The sequence below is a fragment of the Lagopus leucura genome, unplaced genomic scaffold (assembly GCF_019238085.1).
Source record: "Lagopus leucura isolate 7727_CA_CO unplaced genomic scaffold, USGS_WTPT01 Super-Scaffold_100001, whole genome shotgun sequence".
In the NCBI taxonomy this organism is placed as follows: Eukaryota; Metazoa; Chordata; class Aves; order Galliformes; family Phasianidae; genus Lagopus; species Lagopus leucura.
Window position 1 is genome coordinate 99,990,921 of NW_024962262.1, and position 17,160 is coordinate 100,008,080.

General features: G+C 38.5%; 1 protein-coding gene across 1 annotated transcript in view; it reads right to left on the reverse strand.

Annotated features, from left to right (window-relative positions):
• The window catches only part of TBX15 (T-box transcription factor 15), an 88,851-nt gene that overhangs the window by 35,148 nt on the left and 36,543 nt on the right, over positions 1-17,160 (reverse strand). Inside the window, exon 2 of the mRNA XM_042867422.1 lies at positions 591-804. Coding sequence (XP_042723356.1) covers positions 591-804 — 214 coding nt within the window. The remainder of the gene's footprint in view (positions 1-590; positions 805-17,160) is intronic.

Sequence of the window (17,160 nt, forward strand, 5' to 3'; positions counted from 1 at the left end):
GGCTATTAGTGACTCTTCCTAGCCAAGCTGACATGAAATCATTTGCAATAGCAGAGGTAAACACTAAACCTGCTTTTCATTAATAGAAGAAATCATTAGAATTTATCTACTCAGAATTGCAGAAATACATTATTTCATAGTAAAGGTAAGTTTAAACTAGACTATAGATTATAGTATAAGATTAAATCAGCTGGGTCATGAAGTGATAACAGAACTTGAAATTCTAATGGCTCATCCCCAAATTCATAACTCGTCTCAAATTCAGTGCAGCCAGCAACAAAAGGATCGTTTCTTAATTTAGTGCAGCCAGCAACAAGAGGATCGTTTCTTAATTTATTTGTTGTTAGGAAGGACTACCATCAACTGCTTCCTACAATTGCCATTTACCCTTTGGAGCCACTGATTCAGGCAGAAATATGGAATCACTTTATCAAACTTCATAAAGCTTGTGGGAAATGCAGCTGTGAAAATCTGACGATCATTTACATTTCTTCCCTCAGATATTTATGGGCTTTTCATGAAAGAAAATGGTTGTTTATTTGTTTTGTTCTGATTTTTTTTAACTACACAGAAAGTCAGAGGTATCTTACCTGCCTGCTTTTGTGATGATCATCTCTGTCCCAATGTCATGAAATCTTTTCCAGAGGTCAGCACACTGCAGTTCTACTTGGATCTCTTCCATGGATGAAGGTGGAGGAGGCTGAGGACCCGATCCACCAGATGTAAGGTCAGAATGGGAGCCAAAAGAGCAGGATGTTCTTTCTGCCAGCACCTCTGTGTCTGACCCAGTGCTCTGTTCTGAGTCTGCAAAGTAAACATACCAGGTAAGACATTGCAGTTCTACCTGCTGTGAGTTAAAAAAAAAAAAGAAAGAAAGAAAAAAAAAAGAAAGCCAATAAAGGAAGTGATCAAGAGTGATGCAACTGGATTTTTGGTACATGGTATGTCATGATTTGTGATCTGATTTTGGTCTTTGAGCTTCCAATGTAACATCTGGCATTCTTGTAAAGCTTTACAAACAGCCCTCAACATAAAATATAAATAGTAACAAACATCACTGCAATGCCAGGAATGGAACACAAAATATAGATGAAAAAAAGTGAAATGAAAAAAAGTGAAATGAAAAAAAGAATAATAATATTTGAACCCATAGTTTCAATCCAAGATTAAATGAGCTCAATGGAAAACTACATTCCATTTAATTGAATATACTCCCACAAAACTATTGAAGAATTGGTTATTTTTAAACATCAATATCCCTGTCATCAAAAATAATGAGCATTTTGTATTTTGCTATTTAGCAGTACCATTTTGGAAATGTGTTTTATTTGTTTCTATAACTTTTTTTTTTTTTTTGAATAATGATGTTTCTTGAGAAAATAACTACGCAGCTTTTGGTGAGGAAAATGCTCTAGGCTACTTAACAGCAAAAAGGGAAGATAGTAAACATATGGAATATGTTACAAAGGAAAGCAGATGAAGAGGACTGCATAAAACACCACTTGAGACAACCATCTTTTCCACTTTAAGGAGGAAAAATAAACTTGCCAATAAAAAATGAAAGAAAGCAAACAAAAAAGTTGAGCTTGGAGTATCTTAAAATTGCAAACTGGCATGTTGAGCCATGTAGCCTCGTCTTTGCCAAAATATCTCTTGTACATTAGATAGATACATAGTATGTATGTGGTCCAAGCTTTCATATAACGGGCTAAGGTGAAATTTGCAAATAATAGTATTTCATTGCAGCAGAGTGTACATCCACATTACAACAAAATAATTCAGAGTTCATTCATATAAGCAATGTGTTTACATTTAGAATCTGAGTTTTAACAAATTGACACAAGTATTAAATAGATGACTGAGTTAGCAGTAAATGGATGTGAAGTGCTCAGTCAAATGGATCAAGAAGAGCTCTATAGATTTCAAAGACAATACAAAATCAATGCCATACATAGTCTGCATTGATCACCTAAATGCACGCATGCCAGTGAGAGAATAGAACAGCTATTATATAGAAACTTAAGGAGATAGGAAGTAAAATCTGTGTTTAAAATGTTGTCTTCACATCATCAAATCACCACAGCTAAATTTATTTCCATATCAACAAGTGCTAAAGACTCTTTAGTACCTCTGAGGTCATGAGGCTAGTTTTCAGTTTTAAACTGTCTCTGAGACAGTATCTCCTGGATACCTGCACATCAGTGCAGAAAGTCATAGTGAAGAAGAGGCTGGGAGTGCAGATGTCACCTGCAGAACCACCACCCCCACAGAAACATTCTGGAAAACTTTTACTGCTGCAATGGAATGGAAACAAACAGTTTGGCTGGTAGCATTTGAGAAACTCACAGCCCAAGTGCCACCAGGAAGCCTTTGTTTTCTAGGAGAACTCTAAGTGGATTGGATAATAAACTTGTTTGAAGGACACAGTAAACTTGGACAGCATTTAGGCAATATGCATGTATAATGTAGAAATTCTGTAGGACATTGAAAAGGTTTTGCATGTACTTTTTCCAAACCATTTTGAATGTGTGGTCCTCTATGTCTCCCACTGACATCCAAGCTGGGCTGAAACTACAACAGATCTACCTATCCGAATGAATAGCACAAACCAACCAAAAAGGACTACTACATGAGACCAGTATTCCACCTAACACTGGTATCATAGACACAGTCTAATTCAAGATAATATGAGGTAACCTGCTGGGATTCAGTGACAGCAAGCTAGAGAATCAATGTGAAATTACAGAGAGATTAACACATTTGGTGCCTGCATAAGAAACCCAGTGATGCAGGAGCAAAGCTACTTCCTCTAGTTCAAATGATTCCTCTTCACAGGTCTGGAGGGCATAAGCCTGAATATGCATCATTTGCTTTTGTAGTAATGCTTAATTGCTTTATCCTTTAAGGATAAGCAAGATTATGCTTCTCACATCATTTTAAGACCGATCTGTATACCTACTCATGAGATGAACCATTAACCAATAGTCTTACATCTTCTGTGGGTTCCTAAAAAAGTGAAGGTAAACTGCTCTGGGACAAGTAGATATCTGTGAGGGTGGGATGGAGGGAAAAGCTTTCATTATAGAGTCCTTCTCCTTGAATGAGGTATTAATCTGAGGGTTTGCATACAGATGGAGTATTTTAGGGCGCATCATCTTTCTGGTTCAGGCATTTAGAAACTGTATGTCCCCTGAAGAAGTATAGTAAACAGCCAACAGATGGCACATGGGTAGACACTGTTCCAGCATCATTTCAGCATTTTCTGGACAGCCTTTCAAAATGTGTGTGTGAATGGAGTCTCAGAGAACCGTGGGAATTAACTGGAATTTCTTAACATGAAAAAATTAAACATCATTGGCTTAAGCCCACTTACAGATTTTATGCCAATATCACTAAACTGACTTCAGCAGAGCTTTGGGGGATTTTGACAATGGTGGAAGTGGAAGTAGAACCACATCCTTGAACATAAATTGCCATGCTGGCACAAATCAATAACTGCAAAAGGAATTCACTGATTAGTGATATGCTAGCATCTACCCAACTATGCAGTACCACATAGTACAGAAAAAAACTATCTTAGTTCAAATTGTACTGTTCAGTGAAACATGATCTACAGTACTACAAGTTAAATGCTCAGAACATTTAACATTTTTAACATTTAACATTTAAGTGCTTCTCTTTCCTCCAGTTTTGGAAATGGAAGAGAGGGAGTCTGGAGTGTGACTGCTTGGTTCAGTTTTGGTAGGTACTGACACGAATTTTTGATTTTTCTCCTCAGCTTTTCTTGAGCTAAGCTCTTCTGAATGGTGCCATCCCACTGCAGACGCTAAGTTCATTCCAGACCCAAGGAATTCAGGGTAAGTTAAGTGTATCTAATAAATGAAAATCATCTATAGTGGCATCCAGCTTTATAAGATCATGTGGATTTTAATAGGAGTTCTCCACATATGTTAGGATTCTGGATTAATGAAGGGGCAGATATTGACATCTGCATGTAAGCAACCTAAGACAAATGCAGAGCAAACCAATCTTGATACTTTATGGCTGCTGGCAGCTAGCACAGCTCAAGCCCTTCTGCTGCTCTTATAATAAAACTGGATAGGAAGAATACCTGAATTTTCTTCTGACATTCACACTGGTAGCTTTGTTTACTCCAAGCATCAATTTTAGTGTGATGCAACTTCAGTAAGCTTGAATACATTATTTCTATATTACGTTGGTGTAAGCAGAAGGGAACTAGGGAATAGATCCTAAAGCTCAAACAAACAAACAAACAAACAAAAAAAAACATGCCTGTGAATGCCTTGAAGAAGAGATTGTGGCTGATATTAAATATTGTGTCCAACTAAAGGACAAACAGAAGAAGTCCTAAGGATGTTTCTAATAGTTTATTCTAGCTTCAAAGGGACAAGACAAGATTCCTTACCTTTACAAGATTTCTTTACTGTCACAGGAACTCTTGTTCTCCAATGCCGTGTTAGGTTGCAATCTGCCACTTTTGGCTTAGCTGGGCAATCGGCAATTGAAAGAGTTCTGTTTTTCTCTTGCTAGAATGTATTTTTGAAAGTGAGACTTGGCCTAATCTATCAAAAAGAAACCGGTTCTTGCAGGAATTGTATTCCAAGGATCTTGAAACCTTCTAGTGGGATGCTACTAACAAGTTTAAAGAGAAGATCCATGGATTTCAGAAGCATTCAAAATAACTCAAGTCTTGAAATATAGCCATCTTACTGCCACTGTGTGAAAGGTTGTTCCCTTTCTATTGCCCTGTTGCATGGCTTCCTATTATCCTTTGTCACCACGCTAACCACACATCCAGCTCATACACTTTCATAGTGCTAGAGGAAAGGAAATGTCTTAGCCCTTTCAGCAGCTTTGAGTCTATCAAGAAAACTACAGGATCATTTGGAGAAGTAACACTCAGAATTTCTAGGCATACAGTGGTCATTATTGAGATTATCAAGGAATATTGAGCAAGTTCAGACTTTTCTTTCTTAATACTTTTCCCATTCCCGCTATTTCCAGTTCAACCTGGGAAACCTCAGCACATGATTTCTTTTGATCCACAAATTTCCAGGCTTCTTTTTTGCAGACAGGAATTAAAAAACACCATTTTCTCAAGCATAGTGACTCTGAGGTCAGCATCCTCACTGAATGGCCCAGGATGATGGTCAGTAACTACAGCCAGCTTCGTGCACCAACGCTATGTGTCCTGGTGGATCAGAACGCTCATATACATAAAAACAAGATGTGATTGACTGCCTTATTCCTACAGCTAAGCACTTTATTATTCCCTACATTTTCATCAGTCTGATACAAGAGACTGGAATGCGAGACACTGAAATACATCAATTTTCTAAGCAACTTCATGCATGCACCTTCAGCAGAATTTTCTCTGCAGCTTGTACACAGCAGGAACACTAAGCTCCATATTTAACCACTCAAACAGAAAGAGTTTCATTTAGCCCTTGACCATATCAAGAAGCTTGTGCATTCAACAAATGTTTTACTCCAAGGTATCAAAGGATATAAAATACAGGAGTGAGAGTAAGTACAAAAAGCTTGTATACATAAAACACCACCTACCCAGATACCCAGAAGTCTTAGTCTCTTTCTTTCTTTTCTCTTTTATTTTTTTCAAATTTATGTGTAGATATCTGATGTAGATTCTGTCAGATTCCATTAGCATAAAGATTTCTCTGCGGCAGCTGTTACAAGCTGTTGGGGTTTTTGGCTTGTTTTTTGTTTGTTTGTTTTTTTTATTATTATTCTTTTTTTTTTTCAATTTTTTTTTTAGTTTGTGAACATTTAGTGCAACAGGTGATTCTTCCTTCACTCTTACAGTGGATTTGCTGGCAATCAAAGTCTACAGTTTACAAAGATAGTACACAATCCTGGATATGTATATTCAGAGAAAACTTGGCGGTTGCCACTCTTTTCTGTGAACTCTGCTGAAATAAGCATAGAGCCTTGCTTTTGCATGTGCTGCTGCCACCCCACAGCTGCAAGGAACCATGCACATGGAAATATGACATTACTGGAATCCAGATACAAACTGTCAAGTCCTATGTAAGTAAAAACACAGAAACATACTAAGACTAAACAGACTGGAAGAGCAGAGTCTGGCTAGCCATGGCTGCTGATGCAACGACTTCAGATATACAGCTGTTTACTCCCTGATAACTACTATGTACACAGAAACTGAACAACGCCTCTAGGAACTTCAAAATTACACAGGATGTTCTGCAGCAGCAATGGCATCAAGAAAGCAGAGGTGAATCAAGCTGAGGTTCAGCAAAGCCATTGAGATTAGAAAGCCATAAAACGCAGCTGATCCAGCAATTGCCTTTGCTTCAAGCGAAGATTTCTGAGCATTTCCAGGTGATTTTAAACATATGATCAAATCATACAAAGATAATTCTGCAGATATCCTTATGTATTGTATTATTCCCGTGAACTCTTTTGCATTCCTCTACCATTCTTACTGTGCTTTCTTTGAGCATTAGGCCCCATAATAATTTCATGCTAGAATTTGTAATATTTATTACTGATAATATCAATTTTTTATTACATTAGTGACCACAGGTTGTAATCAGTTTCAAGATTTTCTAGTCTTAGGGCAGTATAAGCATGACTAAACCCAGAACTTCATCATCACAAATGCTACATTACAATCTCAAACAGCATAAAGAAGTGTTAAAACAACTGATTTCCAGAACTTTTTATGAAACCAGAGAAAAGCAAAATGGCATTAACATCAGCAAAACTCAAAAAGGAAAAATTAAAGACAAGATGGGAAACTTTCATAGATGGGAAACTACTGCGTAACTGGTCACTCTAAACACAATGCCTCCTATTTGTTTTCCTTAAAAATGAACAATAACACTGTTCGACAGAGCAAACTGTCAGCTACAAAACACTATCTTTCAACATATGTATTTTTGCCAATGATGAACAAGAGCCTGCATGCCATGCTCATCAAAATCTGCACCAGCAGAGGTAACATACTGTCACTGTCACCACTGCTGAAATGCACCACTCACTGCCTCACTGTGCTCACATCCACTGTTTGGTCCCCATAAACATTCAGCAAACACTGATTAATGTCAACGGGTACAACTTTTTCCCCACAGAGGAATTCAGTAACACACCTTTTCCTCATCCTCGCTCCCATGTCAGACGCCATTCTGTCAGACTGCCCCTTTGCTGCCATCTGTCACACAGCACAAAACATAACAGAATACTGGCAGGAAGTTTCAGTCTCTACTGATGTATCACCAACATTTACCTCTAACTACATGGACCAACTTAATAAAATAGAAGGAGCCCTCATAGGTAAATAAAGCAACCCAGTATGGTGACAAATGAAAACCATGGGAGACAAGATGACTCTGAAGTGAAAAACTTCTCTGGTACTTCACCCACAAAATTTTCTTCATTCATCTAAATCATAATTTTAAAAGACATTTTCATAAGATTCCTTGAATCACGAAAGCCTATGAAATACACTCAAACTGATTGCTATTTGTATCAAAATAAAGACTAACTATAAGGCCAATATGATAGGGAATTATTACTCATATATATGGCAAACACAACTAGTAGCAGAATATAAAAGCAAATACAACAGCAAAAACACAGTGGCTTTGGCTCTAAATGCAAGTCTTGCATCAACTTGCCTGTCCAATGCCAAAAACTGACTGCTTCTGCCTTGGCTTATTTCATATAAGATTTAAAAAAGGAATAAAAACCTCAGCAAAGAAAAAAAACACTCTGATTTGCTGGTATGCTCCAACTGCTCTTTTCCACTCCAGCAAAGGAAAACAGTTGTAAACCTGGTTTAACCAGCAAGTTAGATTGGGTTTGTGGCTTCTCAGTTTTGGCAAAGATGTATAAAGCAGCTGGAGTTTGCTAGTATACTTAACCTCAAGAGTTCAATCTCAAAAGTTAACTCCATCCAGGAAAAAGAACATCAGTTACAGTTAATCTTTGAAGTGATTTTTAACCTCACAATTCATTGTCTTTTTTAAAAATACACAGATGAAGAGAACTTACATATTTTGCCCCCATACTCTTTAGGACCAACTTAATAAAATAGAAGGAGATATTCAAGAGTTCAGCTCCAGTTTCAAGCTACATCATCTAAGGATGGAGATGCTGACCGCTGGGCTCTGAATTTATCCTTGGCAAATACAAATTCTCATTACCGAAGTGTAAGCTAGGTGGACAAGAGTGTTCAGAGTAATTCCACAGCACATGATTTCTTTGTGGACTTCATATTTAATCCAAACTAATTATCTTAAGAAAATTGTCCACAGCTCATCAGTCTGCGCTTTAGATCAATTGAACTATCACAACCAAAAATATCTCATTGAACAGCTGCCAAACAGAAGACTGTCTTATAGGCCCTCTCATCTCTGGATTGAGGCAACTTGTTTGCTTGAAGGTATTTCATAAACATTCCCAATAAAAGATTTCTGGTAATCATCTTTCAGAAGAAAAAATATCAGTAAGTAACAAAACTTGGACTTTTTATTCGATGTCATATTCTTGTCTTTCAGAAAACAAAAAGTATCTTGGCTCTTCAGTATCTTAAGGAAAATGTAATTTGAAATTTGGTACAGAAGGATCCAAGAGATTGCTAAAAGTCCCCAGGGAAACTCTTTGCAGCTGTCACTCAGCATTGCCTTAGACTGCAAAAGAAAGGCAACTCAGTAGCAAACATTCAGAAAGGCCATATTCAAAATGGAAATGGTTTAGAAAGAGTATACAAAAACTAAGATTTGATTAAATAAACAGATAAAATAAAAGAGTGTAAAACTCAGTAACATCCAGGAGAACACAGAGAATGCTAACTTTCAAAAATATGAGAAGTTCTAGGGAGAAAGTGGGATGTTATTTAAAGAAGAAGGTAAAATTGATGACAACTTTAATCTGGCCAAGATCCGGAACTTTACAGACTCCAGAGAACTTGTCTGGCCAATGTCCAAGAGTTTGTGTAAAATTAAAGAGTGGAAACACACTTGAAAGCTGGAGAAGCTTAAAAAAGTAAGATACCACGTATTAGATATATGCTGCATTCCGTAAACATAGAGACATTGTTCTTACAAATAAAACCATACAACAAATATTTAGAAACCAAACTAAACCAAAATTTTGGCTCTAAGTAACCTCAAATTGTGCAGGAGTACAAAACCAGATCCTAGCCTTGTGGCTGGCCCTTCCCTGGTAGGAACAGGAACAAACTCTGGTACAGACTGTCTCTGGATTCTGTGGCTTGGACTTCTCTCTGATGGCCATACACGTATATATGTATGCAGATATATACATATATATATAAAGGAAACTTAATCAACTCAGGATGCAGTCAGCATGCAGGACTAGTGCTGCAGAGATATCTATTCTCTCAGAGACCAGACTATAAAGTCCATAAAGCTTTTCCCTCTTTTTGCAGATAGGAACACTTCTCAGACAAATGAAGACTAACATTTTAAATATTTGCAAGCTGAAGATAGTTGGTGGCCTGCAAACCACAGGGAGAGACATTACATATGTTTCCCTATACCATGATGATTATCATGACAGCAGTATCAGGGAGCCAGCTGGCATGTTCATAATGAGAGATGTCCAAACCTTTCCTGACTCCCACAGATTAATTGGCACTGTAGTCGTATGGCAGTAAGTTCCACAGTGTGATTATGCACAGAAGAGAAAGTGTCCTTTTTCACTTATAACGACACCTGTCTGTTCATGTTTGAGTGTCCATTTGCTGTAGTGTTATAATGAGATAAATACCACTCCATGTGTTTCGTGTATTTCCTGTCAGAAGATAATCATTAGGAAACATCCATGGAAGTGGTTTTGGCAAGATAAATAAATAGCTTACTCCAACTCAGCTGAAGTTTTGAGACCAAATTCTTTGCTTTTGTGTAGATTCACAATCTACAATTTTACTTTGGGAAAACAGTACTTATCAGACTAGTTTTCTTGGCTGATTTTGAATTTGTAACTGTTCAATAATTGATTAAACTCAATTTTTTCATTTATATGCTTCTTATTCAAACTTTCTTTCATCCACTGACCCACTCACACATCCCTTTCTGATTCCCTTTCTGATTCTATCTGCCCTACTGCAGTTATTTTCCTGTATGTAAATTTATCAACTATAATACAAATCTTTTAATATTTTATTCATAAGAAAGCACTTCCAATGCTCTAAATATTTTAATTGCCTACCCTCTGAATCTCGTCTCTCTTTATTATATACACACAGAGAGACAGGTATATATATGTCTATGAGATTGGTTCTTAAAAATGTATTTAGCTTTAGTCAGTGATCTGCCCTGACCCACATAGCAGAAATTATAATATTTTCTACCAGGACATTTTTTGAAACCTAGCATTCTGTTTGCTGTTTTGATCACTTTTACAGGGTGACCGTATGTTTCCACTAAACCACTCACAATGAGCCTGGGGTATTTTTCAAAAGTGATAAATATATTCCTCCTTCCATTTGCTTCACATGGAACAGACTTGCATTCAAACCAGACAATTTTTCTCCTTCGTACTATGCAGTCTTGTGAGAAGGGTTGAGAGAGAAGTTTCTCCAGAAAAAAACAGAGCACAGTGCTGAGCTCTAGCATTTCAACAGCCAGCAATAAACATTAAAAATATTTGTAAAAGTATGTGATAAAACAGGGATAGGACAACAGTGACAGAGGCTAAACAGGTTACAGCATTGCATTATGAGACTATGGTGTACAGACATTAAAATAATGTATTAGGGCCTTCAATCCAGCCTACATTGTGGAAGGCAACTGCATCATACAAAACCAATTTAATTTGAAGTCTGACATACATGTGCCAACCCTAAAACAGAATGTCACCTTCAGCTACATCCAAGAAGGCATCTCATATTAATTTGAAACAATTATCCTAATGTCCCAAAAATAATTAGATATTCTGCAAAAGTGAATAGTGCTTGTGAGGATGAGGTTATTCAAAAGTAGTTTAAAGTTGTAAAAGCTTTAAAATCTGCAAAAGCCAATGCTTCACTTCATATCCAGGGTGTGCTACCAGATACTGATGTTTAAGAACTTCTAATAAAATCACTGCAGTGATGAGCTGAAAGACAAATGGAGGCACCTGTAGTTGGCAGAAGGCAGGGAAGGGGATGCTGAAAGAGACCATAGAGTAACAGAGTACAGATGACTTTCATACTGTGCAATTTGACCAGACAAAATAATCGCATGCAATTGTTGATACTGTATTCAGATGTAAGGAAACTCTGTAGTTAGAGATTTTCCTTTCATGTACAGCAGAAGAGGGAAGTACTGAGCTATGTTCTTCTTCAGCCCAACTGTGAGTTAAGAAGAGGAAGGAGGAGGAACAGATAAACCCAAGCCTCATGCTCATGCCCAGTGTGTCAGGCAAATCTGTTGATGTGGCCCAACAATGAGTGTGAACTTTTCTTCTATAGAGCCAGAACACAAGGTAATGGTTGAGACATTCTTCAGGCTTACCCCAGTGCCACTGCATCAGGGGCTCGGTGGCAGAGAAAAAACCTTGAGATGTAGCACTAAAGAACATCACCTGTTCAGAGGGGGTTATTACCTCCTAGTTAAGCCTTTTGAGTGCAATCAACCTTCCCAAAACATAGGAGAGAACAGGAACTGTGCACTCCATGGCTTTTAAGAATTTCGTTCATAAAAGTTGTTGAAAAAATGCAAGAGTTAAAAACGGAGGCAGAACAAGTTTTAGGGATGAAATAAACTTTTTTTCAGAACATATGTTCTTTTAAGAACATAAATGTCCATAATTACTCTCATTTATGCATGATTACTATGCACAAGCACTAAAGATACAGAACACCAGAGGGTCAAAAAAAAAAAAAAAAAAAAAAAAAAAACAAGGCTTTTTTAGCAATCTATTGTCATACTGGGAGTGTTTGCCTGTTTGCCTATACTATGTTTCAGTTCATCTTGGAAGAGCGATTTTGAAGCAATTGCCTTATCATCCGCAGTCACTACCCTTCAGTTCACTTCATGGAGGATTATGGTAGCACATGCAGCTAGTTTCTTCTGGGTGAGTCTAAACCAAAAGTGGCCCTCCAAAAGTACCCAAAGCATCAACTGCTTATTCTCATCAAACCCACAAAATACAATGTACATTAACTTTCTTCTAAAGCCATACAGCATGTACATCAGGTCTTGAACACCAACCTTTTCACTCTGCAAATGTGCTCCTGTTGGACTGCATGATCTGCTAATGCAAATAGTACAGGTAACTGAATTACATAAAAGACTAATGTCCTAAAATCCCACAGCTTCCACATACTTCCATGGGGAAAGAATAGCACAAAACTGGTGTTCAACATGGAGAATAGGTCTATGTTCATATAATCTTCCCTTTCCTTTTCCTTCAACATCCATGCTTCTTGGCTGTACATTTGTGGCTTGGATTTTCCTCTTCTCTTTGACTGTCCTCAGTCCAGTCTCCCAAAGTCACATCCTGACACACTTTGCCAACTGCAATACCACATGTCCAAATCCCATCGTACACTCACACATAATGACTCCAGGAAATGCACACTGGTGTACTTCGTTGACTTCCATTGAGCCACCCTGATTTACACCTGCTGAAGTTATGAACTTGAGAGTAATAACACCAACACCACACAGCCATCGCATGTGTGTATACCATCACCCATACAACAGACGCACCAGCATGCATGCACACACCTCTCCAACATCTGGCATTCACAAGCCAACTATAATAACTCCATGAACTTCATTCTTCTTTACAAAGCTCACTAACACTTCATCTATATGTGCACTAAAGAGGTGCATAACCTCTTCCACTTCACTGAAACAAATATGTGCTCTTAACCTGGCCTTCACAGTCACATGCAGGAATATAACTGAGCACTTGCACTTAGTCTTGAAGCACTCATTTAATCCTTCTGAATAACAGGGCTTGAATGGCTCTTGACATAAACACTTCACAGATGTTGCACATAATGTGCATACAGATGTACACCTCCTTACTTTTCAGCCATACCTGTAATTTTGCCTACATGACCTTCCCTGCTAAGAGGCTCACATTCCCGCTTCCTCGCTAGAAATCATGCCAGGAATAAAAGTGATAAAAGGAAATGAAAAATCACTTGCAAACATCCAGGCATAAGTCAAATTAAAAACATACCACTTCTCAGTACAAACTCAGCTTCATAATTTACCATTTCTGAATGTTAGGAAATTTGAATCTCACATCCAAATCTAACCTAAAAGCTGTGCTCAGAAAACATGTGGGCAAACACAATAGTTCATGTTTGGCATTTTATGCAAGATACTATGATCTAGAATACTTGTGCCTTCCTAGATCTCAATTCTGTGCACCAAAAACAATGGGATGCCCCCCAGTGCTGTTCTCAACAAGTTAAATTACAGCAAAAGAGGCTGGAAAGCACACAGTGTGGAAGCTGAAAATTCTCTCAGCTTTGCCCGCTTTCCCCCCACACCAGTGTCAATGGTAATAATAACCTATTGGTTCCCATCCAAAAGAGGAGTGATGATTTTCTCTGGGTATGGATACACACACATTTTCAACCACGCAGAACTAAACTGTTCCAGAACTGTTCCATAACCCATTCTTTTAAACCACAAAAAGCATGTACTGCACCTCAAATATTATACGCATATTTTGAATTTATTGAGGTTTTTTTTTAAACTATCTTGTCTATTAAAAGATTATTTTTTTACAGTGAGAAGAATAGCTGTATCTTACTGCAGATGAGAGGAAGAAATACAATGCATTTTACAATAATTACTTTAGAACTTCTGGTAAGAAAATGAGGATGAATATTTTCATGTGGAAAGAAAATCCAAAATCCTCAAAATTGTTTTATCTCAACTACAGATAAGAACAAAGATGTTCCATAAATTCTATTCAAGAAGAAAACAACAAGAATTTCTGTTATCATTAACTGCTACATTAGCCATCTGGGCTTGAGTTTAAAACAACAAAGTTTCCCAAATTTTTAAAATCCCTGAGAGATAAATTAATAAAAGCACCTTCTTAAAGTATTCTGTGCATCTTGGGATATCAGCTCTGAACTATCTCATTTGTTCCACATATCTCTACTCACTGCTAACTATGAAAACTGTAGGTAAGTCTAGTAATAGTATCACTAAGCATTTAGTTGATAAACAGAGATTTCCAGAGAATGCATTGATTTCATGGTCTCTTTGCACCTTCTCAAATGCCTTACTTTGCTGTCCAGCATTAGAGTTTGAACACTGAGAAACTCCTGTTGCAGTGAGAGGTTTCCATCAAATAACTGTGCACAGAGAAAACTGAGGATGTGCAACTGCATAAAAAAAAACACAGGATGGAAACTCAAAATAGCTCATGCTAGAACCCAAAGAGGGGCAGGTACCCATGGACACCAACACACCAGGAAATTTGATTTCTGGTAATCCTACTGACGCTTATAACTATTAAGCACATTCCACATGAGAGTTCTTAACAAAAAGAAGGCACTGTTTTCTTATATGCAGATGATCCCTCACATCCTTCCCAGGCATTGCTGCAGTTTTGTCTTACCTCCATACTCTCTCAGAACAAAGAAGCCATGAGGAGTTTTAACTGCCATTGGAATTTCATTATGGGTGGATTATAAATGCACAGGCAGACAATAAGTTCATCTCCTGTTAAGACTCTAAACATTTTATTTCATTACTCGATTTATTATCTCTGATGTTCCTGTGCATCCTCCCATGTTCTACTTATCACTGAAACATCCTGTCTCAAAAACTCCTTTTAGCCCTTAATATCCTATAACAGGCAGCAGTCAGAGAGAAGCACTAAACTATAATAAGAGATCTATCAGCTTTCATGAGGAATAGCAAGGGAAAGGACAGTCTCAAAACAATGTACTTTCCTCCCTATCTCAACACCTTCCCTTCCATTATACTTCGTTATCTCCTTGTGTGGTAAAACCTGATGTGGAGCACAGCCCAAGCTTGCCTCCAATTCTGCTGAGCTGGAGGAGGCAGCAATTTCCTCCCCTGATGCAGTTGCGAAGCCCCATGGTGATGCTTCAAAGCAGATCTGTGACCCCTCTCCCTTACAGCCTGGAGCCAGTGGGGGCTGAGAAACAGCTGGGCTGCTCTGCAGGGAAATGTGCTATGGAAGGCAGGGAGAGAGAGGACAGGGGGGAGAACAAGAGTAAAACAGGAGTTAAAGAAATGTACAAAGAAAGGAGAAACCAGAGGCTAGTGATTAGGAAAGATTATTGCAATTGGCTTCTTGGTGTCAAACACTGTAAAGGGAGAACTGCTCAGGAACCACTGCAATCTTGTACTGTACAACTTTTCACAACCACATTAATGTCCTTAATGCCACACTATTCTTTTTTTCCTTTTTTATGTTGTTTGTCAGGTGGCCCTACTTTCTGTTGCTGGCTGAAGGTCTGTTCAGGCAGATCAGATCACCTCCTGCTATGTGTGCTGGGTAAGTGGATACCTCTTGGCACATCTCAGCATCTTTCTGCCCACTGCCATTTTGTGTCAGATGAATAGATGAACATAATAATGAAATACAGGATTGTTCCAAGAGAATTCCTTCTGCTTCTGAAGGAAACGCCCAGATTCTGGCTGGTGGGTCTGTTTTTTGTTTAAATCTTACAGCTTTTAAGTATAAAGAAACCAGAATTTAAAAACCTTGCACCCATCTGCAGACTCCTTTCTCCCAGCTCTGAGCAGACAGGATGTCCCACAACACTCCTCCCTACAGATATGGTACAGTGCAAGTAGGTTGTGTGCAGGCACAGAGGAAACGAAAGTAAAAAGCAAGCAAGAAAACAAATGAACAACAAAAAAAAACCTCCACAGAAATAAATAAAATAAAATAAAACAAAACAAAACTGGAGAAAGGGAAGGGAAGGGAAGGGAAGGGAAGGGAAGGGAAGGGAAGGGAAGGGAAGGGAAGGGAAGGGAAGGGAAGGGCAGGGAAGGGAAGGGAAGGGAAGGGAAGGGAAGGGAAGGGAAGGGAAGGAACTGGCTGAAATTAGATGGCTATGACCATGGCTGAATCTCACTGTGTATTTGCAAAATGCCAGTTTTGCAGCCACAGGTGTCCTTTTGCTGCTAAAAACAAGCCAGGATATTTAGAGAAGTGTAAACCAATGCACTTGGGCCACCTCATTGGTAAGTAGGAGCAAAAAGTTTCCCCAGAGCACAGCAAAGCAGATTCAACATTATGTCCCCTCTCTCTGTGGCTTTCTCTGAAACTCGGGCGAAATCCACCCAATCCTATTCCGCCAAGTACTTTACAGAAAGATACCTTAACCTCTTTCCATGTGTCTTACAGCAACAGTGTGCTTTTCTCAGAGGGAAGGCAGAACTGGAGAGTGACCAACTCCATCGGTTATAGAGTGGGAGGATTGGAAAAGGTCACATCCATGAGGCATACTTTGTGTAATAACTCTCATGTTTCTAAATTGAAAGGCATCTCCACATGGAAATAGCCAAGGAGGCTTTGGGGTTGCTTAAGTAGTAACCCCAATGATTGGGAATAGCAATGATGAAGTTTTTGAGGTTTCTATTTTTTTTTCAGGAGTAAAGGACACTCACTTACACTGCTTGTCAATCAATAAGCTTTGGGAAGAATCCTCTACCCAGAGAAGCCCCTGGCAACACAAAGCAAGTGTCCTGCACAGGGTATTGCTAGGGTAACCTATAATGTCCCTCCTGTTTCCATCCCACCTACCACCCCTACACTCATCCGCCCTCACACCTACAGAATTGCACAGCTCAGGTCTCTTCTTCCAGCAGCAAATGCTGTGAGACAGCTGCTCCTGCCACTCAGTAAAGGCACTGCTCATTTGCTGATTTGCAAGGCCCTCACTCCTTTATGAAAACTCAACAGCTCAAATTCAAAGTCCTGCTCAAAAAATTTCACTGAGTCCATGCAAAGCTTTGTTTTGAGGTCTACCACAGGTTTTCTTGTCAGCAACAGCACTGCTCTGTGCTGACACTCTGCAAGAGTCCTGGAGCTGTCTAGGAAGAACCATGGGAAAACTGTCTGTCTGAGATAAGGTACGTTAAAAATTCACCCTTAGAATTCATCCTTCAAAGATTTTCCATGGCATAATTTAAA